This window comes from Cheilinus undulatus, linkage group 17 (assembly GCF_018320785.1).
Source record: "Cheilinus undulatus linkage group 17, ASM1832078v1, whole genome shotgun sequence".
NCBI classification, from domain to species: Eukaryota; Metazoa; Chordata; class Actinopteri; order Labriformes; family Labridae; genus Cheilinus; species Cheilinus undulatus.
Window position 1 is genome coordinate 25756050 of NC_054881.1, and position 12844 is coordinate 25768893.

The 12844-nt window shown below is 38.2% G+C and overlaps 1 protein-coding gene across 1 annotated transcript in view; it reads right to left on the reverse strand.

Annotated features, from left to right (window-relative positions):
* Nucleotides 1–1453: 1453 nt before the first annotated feature.
* The window catches only part of LOC121524667 (matrix metalloproteinase-17-like), a 149922-nt gene continuing 138531 nt past the window's right edge, over nucleotides 1454–12844 (reverse strand). The window contains exon 10 of the mRNA XM_041810112.1: nucleotides 1454–4505. Within this exon, the coding sequence (XP_041666046.1) occupies nucleotides 4180–4505 (326 nt within the window). The 3' untranslated portion in view covers nucleotides 1454–4179. The remainder of the gene's footprint in view (nucleotides 4506–12844) is intronic.

Below are 12844 nucleotides of genomic sequence, written 5' to 3' on the forward strand. Positions count from 1 at the left end.
TTTACAAAACACATAATGAAGACATGATGATATGATGGCTTACGGGGTTTGATCAAGGAAAATGTCCTTGATCAATGCTGACTTTTTCTGGTTTGATGACTATCAAAAACTTGAGTTCTATTTTAGAAAAGGAACCTTTGCTATAGCAGATTTTATCTGCAAAGCATGGGAGAAAAGGCAGAGTTGTTGTTTACTGAGCTGGGAAAAGATCATGCAACTTTATAATCGTTATAAATTTATCTTTTTGTAAAACACTGCAATTGTATTTCTGGTGTCTTATAAATCCATGAGGGTTGGGCACTTTTGTGCATGACGCGTAAATAAAGTACAATCAGTCAATCAATCAATACAGTTGCTCTCCCACTATGATGATGAACAGACACCTGATTGGAATGCAGAGGTTGCTGATGCTTCATACAACACTCTGGAGACACCGCTGCAAATGTTTCAAATGTCAACATTTTTGGACGAGATATTATTCAGGCTTAACTTTGAAAATGAAATGGCCATTGCAGAGGAATGGTAAGACCGTTTTGCATGACAAAGACATCACTGCTGTCTGTGAGAGAGCTGCTTTACTGCACAGTGAAGAACAGACTACTGTTGACATGGTGGGCTCTTAGCATGTGCAGAGCTTTTTTGCATTTTTAAGTGTTTTAAGAACATGTCATGTGTTGACGTAATATTCTTTGGAAAATGGAGGAGAAAACCTACATTTTAGAAATACCTGCCTACATGTGGACAAGGTCTTGGACTTCTATCACTGGGGGGGCTGACAGAAAAACCAACCAAAGTCTAGGTGAAAAATGTGCCAGTTTTGCTCACACAGTCAACTCGGAAACCTTCGGGAAATTTTCAGGAGTTGTTTTGCACTGTTTTGGCAGTGTGTTGTGACTAACTTTGTCTGACTTCTACTTTTTTAGGGTTTCAGGCATGAAAAAGAACTAGATATAGTCTTATTGCTTATGGTCATACAGAGACATCAGGATTACTTTCAGTCTGTTTCGTAACCAGCCAAAAACTCACAGGGACTATAAAGCTTCATTAACACTGAAAGCACAACATGACAGCATTGTGCTAATTTCTACATGGTTACAATCAGATCTGATTAACACATTTGAATCAGGTATACTTGAAATAATTTAATTGCCTTCTCCTGAAGAAAGTCAGGTTTCCTTTCTAATCTTGTGCCTGAGGATGTGTTAATAAAGCCCTTCAAAGTGAGTGTGTGGTTTGCGTGTTGACCATTACAAGAGGAAACATGCTTAAGAAGAACATGAGAGAGAAGGAGAGCAGCTCCCAAGTGGTGTCTGCAAGCTGTCACATTACCTTCATCTGCCTTCAAGGCCGGGCCTCTTTTCAAATTCACTAAATAATTATACACCCAGACACCAACCTCAGAGCACTCTCCAAACTTACCCCACAACACTAAGGCAAATAAAAGTTATTCAGATTTGTTTTAATTTATTTTTTACAAAAATATTTTACATTAGAAAACACAGCTTAAAATATACACAGTCCACTTGGTGCTGCAATAAGTGCAGAACCGTTCAACTCAGTCTATAGGTAAATATATCTTTACAGCAAGAATAAATCAGGAGTCAAGCTGTGACTCTTGTCTTCAGAAGGAGCTAAAGACAGTAAAAGAAATACTCAGCAGTCACAAAAAGCCCCTTTAAACTCTATGACCTGCCATGTAAAATTAACAGCAATATTACCTCGCCTGATTTTGATACAAATGTTACAACTGAACCAAGAGCAGGGAATGCTTTCAAACCAGAGATAAAAATATTGAGCCAGTGAAAACAAAAACAGTATTTAAGCTGCAATTTTTTGACTTTAGAATCAAACTAAGGAATTTACGCAAGGAAACCTATGCTGACAAACAATACACCTACTCAGCTGTCCATCCTCACAGATCTGACTGCAAGAAGTTTGGACACTTTCTGCGAGAGCAGGAGCCAAAACATTCATGCTTATCACAAGCTTGCTGTCAAGGTGATGAGCATGGATGGATGCGCGAGTGTATGTGTTTGGACTCTGGGGTTTATTTAAAGGTCAGTTACCCACTACACTCAGTTACCTTTGGTTCTATCCTGCCATGCAAGTAGTTTTGATTTTATGTCTTCAGCGCTGCATGGAGCTTTAAAAATGCTTTAAAACTTCAAAGTTTTAGGCAATGTGTCCTTTCAGAAACATTGTCCATGTTATTGGGATAATCTACAGACTTTGTTGCAAACTCTTTTCCCCATAGCTTTAAATTGAGGGACAAACAATCTCCCTGAATCCTGCAGATAATCCAGAGTCACACTGACATTGTGTCTGCAAAGACACTCGACTGTGGAGTTTTCCAATTGGATTTCAAATTGGACATGTGATAAAAAAGGAGAAACAAAATTATTTTTGCCTTCAATGTTTTGTCATGAGGGCAGAAACTGTTAGAAACATCTACATTTGTAGAGATTGGGTTGTGAAAATGTTTCTTTTTTGGTCATCTCTACCTCTATTTTAATGCTTTCTTTTCAGAGTACTTTAATGTGATGTACAATCCCTAAATGTGTTCATTTTGGCCTTTTGTTCCCCTTTTTTAGCTGCTTATCAGGTCAATTCATCTACTTTACATCTGAGTCACTGTTTCTATAAACCTGCTGCACATGAAGAAAATCACTGTAGGTGCTCTTGGAAAACATTTAAATGCACAAACTCAAATTCTAATCAAGTCATTTGTCTTATTTCTTGTTGCAAATATTTCATTACACTCATGTTAACCACATTCACCAAAAGTTCAAAATAAACATCTTATTTCAGTTTATAATGAGCCAAAAACAAGGCCAGAAGAATATCTCTGCCAACGCAGCAAGAAATTTCACTTAAATGTCATGAAATAAGACGCAGCTTACAAATTTATAGCACACTCACACTAGGTAATCTGTTCTATGCAGTCGAAGGGTGACAAACTGTGTAGAGGTAGGCCTGGACACAGTTTGGCTGCAGACCGTTTATCTCTGACAGCCACTCTCACAGAATATTCATCTGAAATAGTGTACATCTCAGAACAGAAATGCACACTAAAATGTGTTAAATAACACAAGATTAAACTTCTGTTTAGGGTTAGGGTAAGAGTTTAGGTAACCGTTAGGATACCAAAAGTTACAAATTAAATTAAAAACCTGACAACAAACTGTTAAATAAGAGAGGCCAAGTAAGCAGTGTACTTACAGGAAAAAAGATCATCCTCCATCAGAACATTCCAACGCAGAGTATCTAACGTAGCTTTGTAGCCATGCAGCCAAGGCAGCTAAAGCTAAGCTCACAAAGCAGCTGCAGAAGCTATGTATCTACATTATCTATGTAGCTAAGTTAGCTTTAGCTACATTTGGTAAAGCTCACATAGCAAAAGGTAACTATGCTAGAGATAATGCAGCTACGTAGCTAATGTAGCTATGTGGCTAATGTAGCTAAGGCTAAGCTTACTAAGCAGCTATGTAATATACTTTGAGAGGGTCATCTACTTAGCTACGTTAGCTTTAGCTATGATTGCTTAAGCTCACATTGCAAAGCTTACTTTACAACAGATAAAGCAGTTACGTAGCTAACGTAGCTACATGGCAAAGGTATTTAAAGCTAATCTCACAAAGCAGCTATGTTAGCTACATAGATACTTAATCTACTTTCTACTGAAGCATTCCCTGCTTCAGCTAACAGAAATTAAAAAGTGTACAAAGATGCCTGAATTCACCGTAGTGTTGACTGGTTTTCTTAGTTATTATGAGATTTTTTCTATCTATATCTCAAAATACGATATCTACCTGGACCTGTCAGGTAAATGTGGCTTACAAGTAGTGTGATCATATATATTTCTTACTAGAAATAAGACAATTGCAAAGATTTGAGTTTTTGCAGTGTACAGTCAGCTCTTTCCTTGTAGAAAGAGGCAATGTGCCCATTCAATCATATCTCTGTTAAGCCTTGTGAGTGTTTTGATTCTGTATTGATTTCTATAAATGACTACTTTAGTTGGCAGAGCCCACCAAATGACATGTAAAATAAATAACAGAAAATTAGCCCAAAAACATACCAAATGATATAATAAGAAGGAAAAGTTTGAGTTTTTGCTTCCGCTGATAGTCCTCTAGCCCTCCACCAATCAGCTCAGGAGTTCTGTCCCGAGCTTTGGCATCATAGCAGTTCAGACCAGAGGGCCAGTGAGAGCGTCCAGAGAGATGGCAGCAGCCACAAGGGAGAGGGGGAGGGTCGAGCACCTAACGGTGAGGCAGAATCCGAGGTGCAGGAGCACACCTCATACCCGTTCTCTGCATGGTCCGGGTGTTGGCGCACGTTGCCTCTCGTCTCTGTGCTTTTGGGCTCCGAGTCCGGAGAGTCAGACTGCATCTCTGTGCACAGGAGCCAGTCTTTAGCAATGAGGCGGGGGAATCCTGCCTCCACCTCCATGTCACTACCCGGCACTCGCCAGTACTCCTTCCCCTTAAAGAAATAGGACGAGCCTTCAGGGAGAGAGGAGAGGGATGGTGGTTAGTGTATGTGTGAAAGAGAGAACAGAAACAAAACAGCAGGCTAGTTTTTTCAGCAAAGAACCCCCTGAGAGGTGCAAAATATTATTGGTAGGAGAAAAAGCCTATCAAAAGAAACACATTACACAATCACTTTCTAATTTACTAAATAACAACACTGTGACAGAAAAACACTCTATGAGGTAAGCTCTTTCAATTAGCTCTCCAGACTGTTTTAAAAATAAAGACAATTTGTTCTTTTTCATGCAAAGGACATTTTCATATTCACTTTTTACTTTCTGGTTTCCCTTTTCTTCTGTTTTTAAAACTGAATTCCTCTTTTGACAATGAAAATTCATTTATTGATTTTTTTGTTTCAGCATAAACTTTAAGCAAAAAACAAACACTAAACTAGAGAAAAAAAAAATAAAAGTAGGATTGGTTATTGGATTTGTTTTTAGGATATCTTAAGGCAGAAATTTACCACCCACCACTATCATTTACATAGGATTGCTTTTTGGGATGGATATAGGTTCCAGTATCAATTCTTCTCTCTACTTCTTTCATACATGATTCAGAATTTAACAGAAAAAATATCTGATTAAAACTGCAAATCAGATTTGGCACAAAAAAGTCTGAGAGTTTATTTTACGCTATATTGCTTAGCCTCTCATCTACAAAAGAAAACAAACCCACATAAAAATATAACATTAAGGGCCTTAATTTCACGAATGACTGATCTAGGGAGATTGCTATTCATGCTAAGTACTTTCATTCTGTTGTTAGGACTTCACAGTAACACTACTCACTACATGGGAGGATTACATGATAGGCTTCTGGAAAATATGCAAAGATATGCAGAATGTTTTCACATCTACAGTTTGTTTGTTTTGGTTTAAACCATTGGTCAAATTGTTGTATTGCATAATTAAGTCAACTTTGGTCTGTTTTCACATTGGGGACATTTACAAAATGTGTGAAGAAAATGCTCTCAAATTGGTCAAAATTTCTTCTCCCTGCATATGCTAAGTATATGGGAATTCAACTTCAAACTGAGATGATTACATAAGAAGGAAAGTACTCTGAGCCAATAAATTCAGTCAAGACCACTTTGTCAAGAAACACACATGATTTGCGACTATAAATATTTCTTTATAAACAGTTATTATTAAGCACTTATGCTGTTATTTATATTTGGCAGTGTGGTTGTTCTTGGATACCCCCACCTTCCATGAGCCTATGAAGAAAGCAGTAAGCAGGGACAGCAAGTGTTCCTGCTCTTCCTAAGCCAATAAGGAAGAGCAGGGACAGCAAGTGTTCCTGCTCTTCCTAAGCCAATAAGGAAAGCCTAAGGCAGGGCGAGAAGCAGCAAATCCCAGAGCAGAGCAGGCATCAATGACAACATAATGACACTGATTAAGTCAGAAGCAGAATAATAAGGAGGAGCTGGGGTGGAGGAGGGTTGCAAGAGCAGCTTGCAGAGAGAGCGGCAAAGTGTAGGCAGGCAAAAGCAGTTGAAATATGGCAGCATGAGAGCAAATCAGCTGGTCATCACCTGATGAGGGCTTGCATGAGATCAGATGATCTCAGTTATATCAGTGCTTGACTCCTTGGCCTACCTGAACTAACATGCCCTAACATGGAAACCCTAAAAGACATACAGCCATGCATTTAACTGCAGATTTGTACTGAAGCTCTATTCAGACATGCATCTCTGCATGATATTCCACTCTGTTCTAGCGATATTGAGTAATTTTTTTTTTTTAATCTTGACTTACTAATGTTGTAAACCAGGGATGTCCAAACTATGTCCTGGGGGCAAAATGCGGCCTGCAGCCCATTTTTGATTGGCCTACGGCAAATTATTGAGATAAAATGAAATATGACCCACATTAAAACATTAAGCTTGTGCTTAACTGTATTGTACTTCTTGTTTTCAGCATAAGGCAGTGCTACCATGTTCAATCTGTAAACAAACATTTTGATAAGAAGATATCTTGATTAATAACATGATTATTATATAACCTGATGGATTATCACAACAAATAGCAGCACCAATAATTTTTCTGGTGCAGAGCCAGTGGTAGCCAGTGCTAAACGGGGCACCCTGAGATCTGATTGACTCCCCAAAATCCTGAAAATGACTCTATTTGCCCTGTCAGCCATTAACTAGCCATTCAGGCATACTCAATCGCGAAGCACGTATTAACTTACACTGGATTGGTCTCACTAACTTTAAAATCCTTATGATGGGTAAAATGAAAGGGGCCCCTTCATCCTAATATATTTCTGTATGTGGCCCTCAGGGGACAGGGTTTGGACACCCCTGTTGAAAACCAGATGCCATTTCTGGTTGCCCTTGAAAACAAGCTTCTATTTTAAGATGTAAAAAAAAAGGGTAAAATTAGGTCATTATCACAGATAAACAGTATTGTTATAGAAAGAATGAGATAAATGAGTCAAAACCTCAAGAAAATAACAGGAAGAGACACATTTTCAAAGGGAAAAGGAAGGTATATAAACAATATAAATGCTTGCCCACTGAGAGCTTCCATACAAATCTGTCCCTGCGTAAAAATAGATCCCTCACTTTATAAACACAGGGGAAAACAGGTCTAAAACCAAAAACCTCATCAGCATTTAGTTTCTGCTGCTGCTCAGATGGAAGCCTCCACTCTCTCCATATGAAAATAAACATTGCTGGCACACATCAGAATTGCCAGCCACCATGTGCTGTCAAAAGATTTTATTTTTCACTGGCTGTTTGTTACTGTGGGATGGCAATGATTCAACCAGAGACTCTGATGGATGATCTGATCCAAAATGAAGGTGGCAGATGCATCCTGTATATCCTGGACGTTGTGCAGAATAGCTGATATGTAGCCAACAACTTTGGTCGTGATAGCTGCAGGATTTAGCACCCGTTTTGGAAGAGACTTCATGATTGAGCTCTAGTAGGAGAATGCACGAAGAATTCTTAAACTAGAGACAAAGGAGAGAATCTGCATCTCCGAGCAGGTTCAGTGTAACCACAATTGTTGTTCTTTCAGATTAAATATAGAGGAGAAAAAATTATATAAATCTGGTCATGGTTATCCTTAAAAGGGTGTTAAAGCCTTTATAGGGTCTCTGTCTGTGTGTTTATGTGTAACGCCTCCTGGACTTCCCTGACATGATAATTGCACTGTGTCGGATGATTGCTACTGACACTCCCATTACTATGCCTGTCGTTTCACTGCAGGGTACCAAAGTTAATTAGAGTCATTGAAACATAGCATAGGCACTGGTGAGAAAAGTACAATACTAAGCAGTGTATGCTTATGTTGTAAATAGCACTATTTGAGAACAAAGCCTCCAAAAGTCAATGAGTTCTTGGTTTGCACAGGATGAGAAAGCAGGCAATGTGCAATTACATGGTTAAAACAGAGTTAATGATATAAAGGGCTATAAATAAACTAAAATAAAAAATGCTTATTTGCAGCAACTCACATTGTTAATGCTTATCTGCATTTCTTTATGTTTTGCACATTACCTGTCTGTTAAATGTGTTCCTCCTGAATCCAAAATAAATCAAAAAACACTTTCCTTTAACCACTAAATTGATGCTAATTAATCTGTGGAGTGCTGACTGCAGGACTTAACATCAACTGATTGCTTCATAATGGTGTTAAAAGCATGGCTAACATACCAAAGCCTCTACCCAATAGGAAAAAATGTATGCATGCCAAGTGGAAAATTTTTTCATATTCATTGCAAAATAGTCGGACCCATTCAACATTTACTATGAATTCTTATATCACATAACCTTGTACAGTCAGTGGATTAGCCAGATTCCATATCTGCCATCAGGCACATCCATCTTGCAAAGCTTTGAGCTTAATAGTTTGTTCCCAGTGGTGCTAATGTGAGGAGCAGAATTTGGCCAGGCCAAAAGACTCTTCAGGAAGTGTTCATAATCCCACTTCCCCACATCAGAACAAGAATAATTGCAGAATTAATTTTCCAAATTGGGACCAAAGTTCATTCACATAGTTTTCTCTGGAGTAGGACGGCTGAACTTGGGGTGAGAGGACTTTTTGTGTTTGTCATGTCAAATTGAAAATATTCAGCTCCTCAGTGTTCTTCTTCAGCTTTTACACAATGGGTTTATAGCATAACAGTTGTTACCCTTACAAAGTGTGATGGGACAGCTATAGTTTAGATTGCCGTTAGCTAGCTAACTTTTTGTTAGGCAGTTGTTAGCGTTAATGCTAGAAAGAAATTACAGTTTGGGTTGGTTGTTACATTCTCTCTGGGGTTGGTTGTCACAGCCTTTTAAGGGAGCTATAGGAGAAGCGTTGGAGGTACAACAAGTTACAGTTAGGTACAAAAGCTCTGCTTAGTTGGAATGCACAGACCCTACATTTGGCATCACTGTAGCGCAGAAAGTGATGCATGTAGCCTAGTTGGGTAGGTTATTATTGTTAGAGCTATTTGTTTTGCTCTTTATGTTGCTATAGGCCTATAGCAACATGTTCCTTGTTCATGTTCCTTGCTCATTTCATGTTAATGCATTAAGTTTTGCCTTTGTCAACCTGTGAATGCAATTAAAGTTTAATATTTAGTTCTGCCTCTTCCTAGGATTTTTCCCATTAAAAAAAAAAAAAAATTGTGACGAACAACCCCAGAGTGTGTGACAACCATCCCGTGATAGGGTTGGTTGACAAAGGTGGACAACAAAGCTTTTAGAAGGTCAGTAAACGTGTTGGAGCCAAAGTTTAAGTATATATTCTTATGCCTTCTGCACACCTACAGCACTTTATTGCACATACTGTAATACTCAAAATGCAACTGTTTTAAGAAATGCCAGCATAAGTCTTCATTTTTTTAAATACCAGAACAAATACCACACTGTGGACTTGTTACCGAAGTATCAGCGTACTGTGAGATTTTGATACCATTACATCCCTTGTAATCAAAGATGTCAGTATGGTGACAGTTTCATCAGAACTGAAACATGTGTTTATTAAGAGAAGAGCAAAGAGCCAAGTTGAAAGTTTTTCATGTTTTTGCTCTTCTCTTGTGTAGCTTTGGCAAGAGTTTGATTTACTGTATCAACTGGCTCCACTGATAGTTAACAACAATAACAGCTGCCTGTCGAGTTAGTATTGTGGATTAGGTTCCCAGTGCATGTCTACTCTGTTTTGTTGCTCTGATTGGCCTGTAGTGATGCTAGTGTTTATCCAGTCACCCTCTGTGCAGTTTTTCTAAAACTCAGTGTAAGCACTGTTTCTTGCACAGATGTGAAAAATATCCCATGCCATGGATACATTTGCATCAGCCCCCTTTGTGTTCCATTAAAAAAAAACTGTTTCAGTGTTTCTTAAATGTATATTTTTGAATGTTTCAATATCTCATGGTTTATTTGATTCAGTTTTGATTCCTTTCTTTGGGTTAATGGATAGTTTAAAGATATTTTTGATTCAAACCAACTGTTGATCCATAATAAATTCCCTATTTGTTATTTATAAAGAGGTGCTTATTTCACAGCCAACTTCAGTCAGATGTGACTGAAAGGCTGCATGTTACTTATTGACACAAAAAAGCACAATAAAATATAAAATAATGCAGCTGTTAAATTCGCAATGCTTTTATCAGCTGATCGAAATAATGTCAAATACATAGAAAAAAAATGTCTTAACTTTTGTGGGCTTATACCATCTAGATAACCATTTGAAAGAGATTTGCCTGTGAAAAATGACATAATAAATCTAAAGAACACTAAATCTGAACACTAAAGGAATCACAACCTTAGTCCAGGGTGTACCCCAACTCTTGTCCAATGACAGTCGGGATTTGCAACACCAATTGCTTCCTCTTATTTTGGAGACCGTAGGACCCACAGCACATCTGAACTTTTTTTTCTACTAATGTTAGCAACAGCTGTATGAGCGTACCAAAAGATAGAAATGCTGCACAGAAGAAAATAAAATTTAGCAGCAAACCATCTGAACAAGTCAGCATGTGTCAGTACTGTGGTTCATTCATTATCTTAAATAGAAACTGTAACGATCATTGATTTTTTTGATCCAATGAGAAACATGTGAAGAAGCTCTAAGAAAAGGAAAATGTTCTTTCATTGTTAATGGCCTTGAGCTCATCAGTGAAAGAAAGTAGGCAGATGGTATTCTGTATTTCAGTGTAGGTGGCTTACAAGTATTTGCTTCAATTTAACCTTTATTTACCTGGTAGTTCCTTAAGATTAAGAACCTTCTGAGGGAAACCTAGCCAAGACAGCACACCAGTTACAATTGTAAGGGAAAGGAATAATACATCACAGTGTGAGAGAGGATTCTGGAAGGACATAGAAGGATTTAAGCTTTGATTTGTGTTCTGCTGCTGTCAAGGACTTCAACTTGATTGAATTTAGACTTGGATTTGATTGCACTCTAAAGTGCCTTTGTGAGAAAAATGTTAAAGAATAACTTCAAAATAAACCAACTTTGGCAGTACTGATTTTGCTACAAAGCCTTTAGCTTTTCTCTTTCAGCATCAGAGTACAGCTCTTTGCTCCAGATTTCTTCTCCTCACTTTGGCCTTGGTAAAAAATACCAAATATGTGGTCAGAATTTGATCTCACTATGAGTTACATGCATTCTTGTGGTGGTTTACACCTGGCACTACAATGACTCCCGGGTAATCTTATCAAGAGATTTCTCACATGCTGTGACTCTCATGTTACCTCTTAGCCTTTTGCAACACCACAATACTATTGTTACAGTGTTCTGGATGCAATGTGTAAGCACTAAAACGTACTGACGGTGAATCTTGGTCATGGCACTGTCATGGAACTGCAATTTGTAAGTGGCAGGTGTAATCCTTGCTCTTGCTACAGAGAATATATAGGCCAGGGTGCATTAGTATACACTACGCTGAAAGAATGTGAGAAAATGTGTCATAATGCCGTCATAATGACACCATCCATGCCTTCACAGTTCTTGCAGAAGCTTCTCCAGCAAGCCTGGAACTGGGGTGACTATAGTGGATCTAAAAAGATCCACAACAACAACTTTAATATTGAATGTTTATTTTTCAATCAATTTTAGAGAGCTTCTTTGGCTACCTGCTAATGCTTTCTACCATATTGTTTTGTCACATGGCTTGTGACAACTAATGGCAGGCTGTTCTGTCATCATGCAAAAAAAAGGGCATGTCTATACACTTGAGAAGCTGGAGAGGATGGCCTGAATAGCCCCTAATGGAGAGAAAGAGAGGCAGAGAGCCTGTGATGTGTCCTGCTGTGTCACTGCAGACAGGAAGTGCTCTGAATATTGGCTCTTGATCAGCCAATATGAAAAGGCGCAATGACTTTTTTTGTGAACATATGTGAACAATTTTTTTTTTTTTTTTACTTTGTGAAGAAGTCTGAGCAAAAAAAAAATCTTAGTCATTATTGTTTACTGTGTATCACAAATCTTGGGGTTTTATTTTTTTTAATTTTTTTTTTATAGTCCCATAACTTTATTTTTTAAAATTCAAGTGATATTACTGCAGCACAAGTATTCTTAAAGCCAAGTTTGTCCTGGAAAAAAAGAAGGATGTTCAGAGCTTGACTGTGCACTAGGGGTGTGAGGGTTTTTGTATTTGTCCCAAACAGTTACAGTTTGCTACACATATTCCCACGACGAATACGTCCGAACCATTAAAAAAAGATAAGAAGAGAAAACAAAATTTAACTGTATTTATCTGCCAATCTTAGCAGAAGTAATGCTGGTAAATGTGGTTGCTAACAGCTATTAAACCACCAATGAAGAAGAAAAGCCTGCTACCAGCTTCCGCTACAAGTGCGGCAGAGCAGCGAAAACCGCTGCCCTTCTCCCCCCCTCCTCATCTTCACACTGTTTCAAAAAAAAAAAAAAAACCTCCGGATAAGAAAGCAGAGAGGGTCGAAGATATAACCGCTGCTAATACATTTTAAAGACTACACAGGAACCGGTAGAAGTAGAGAACAACAACTGCAAATGTGGATGAAAGTGCTCTGCTCAGACTGTTTACATGAGCTCGTCTGGGATCCTTCACTGACACATGAGTCCGGTTTTGCATGAAGAATCGTTGCACCAGCTTTTTCTAAATTCAAAACGGTGTTACAGCTCTCTTCATACCTCATAAAGATGAGACATTGCTCTAAAAAGCACGTACTTTAATTTGCAAATGTGTTTATTTTGCTTCTGAAAACCAGAAGGTCTGGTTTACTGTCTGTCTGTTGCTTTTTTTGTTTTCCTCTTTTTTGTCTCATGTTTACTACCTCACAGGCTGTACCCACTATCACTGATAGTTCTTAATAACCCTTGACG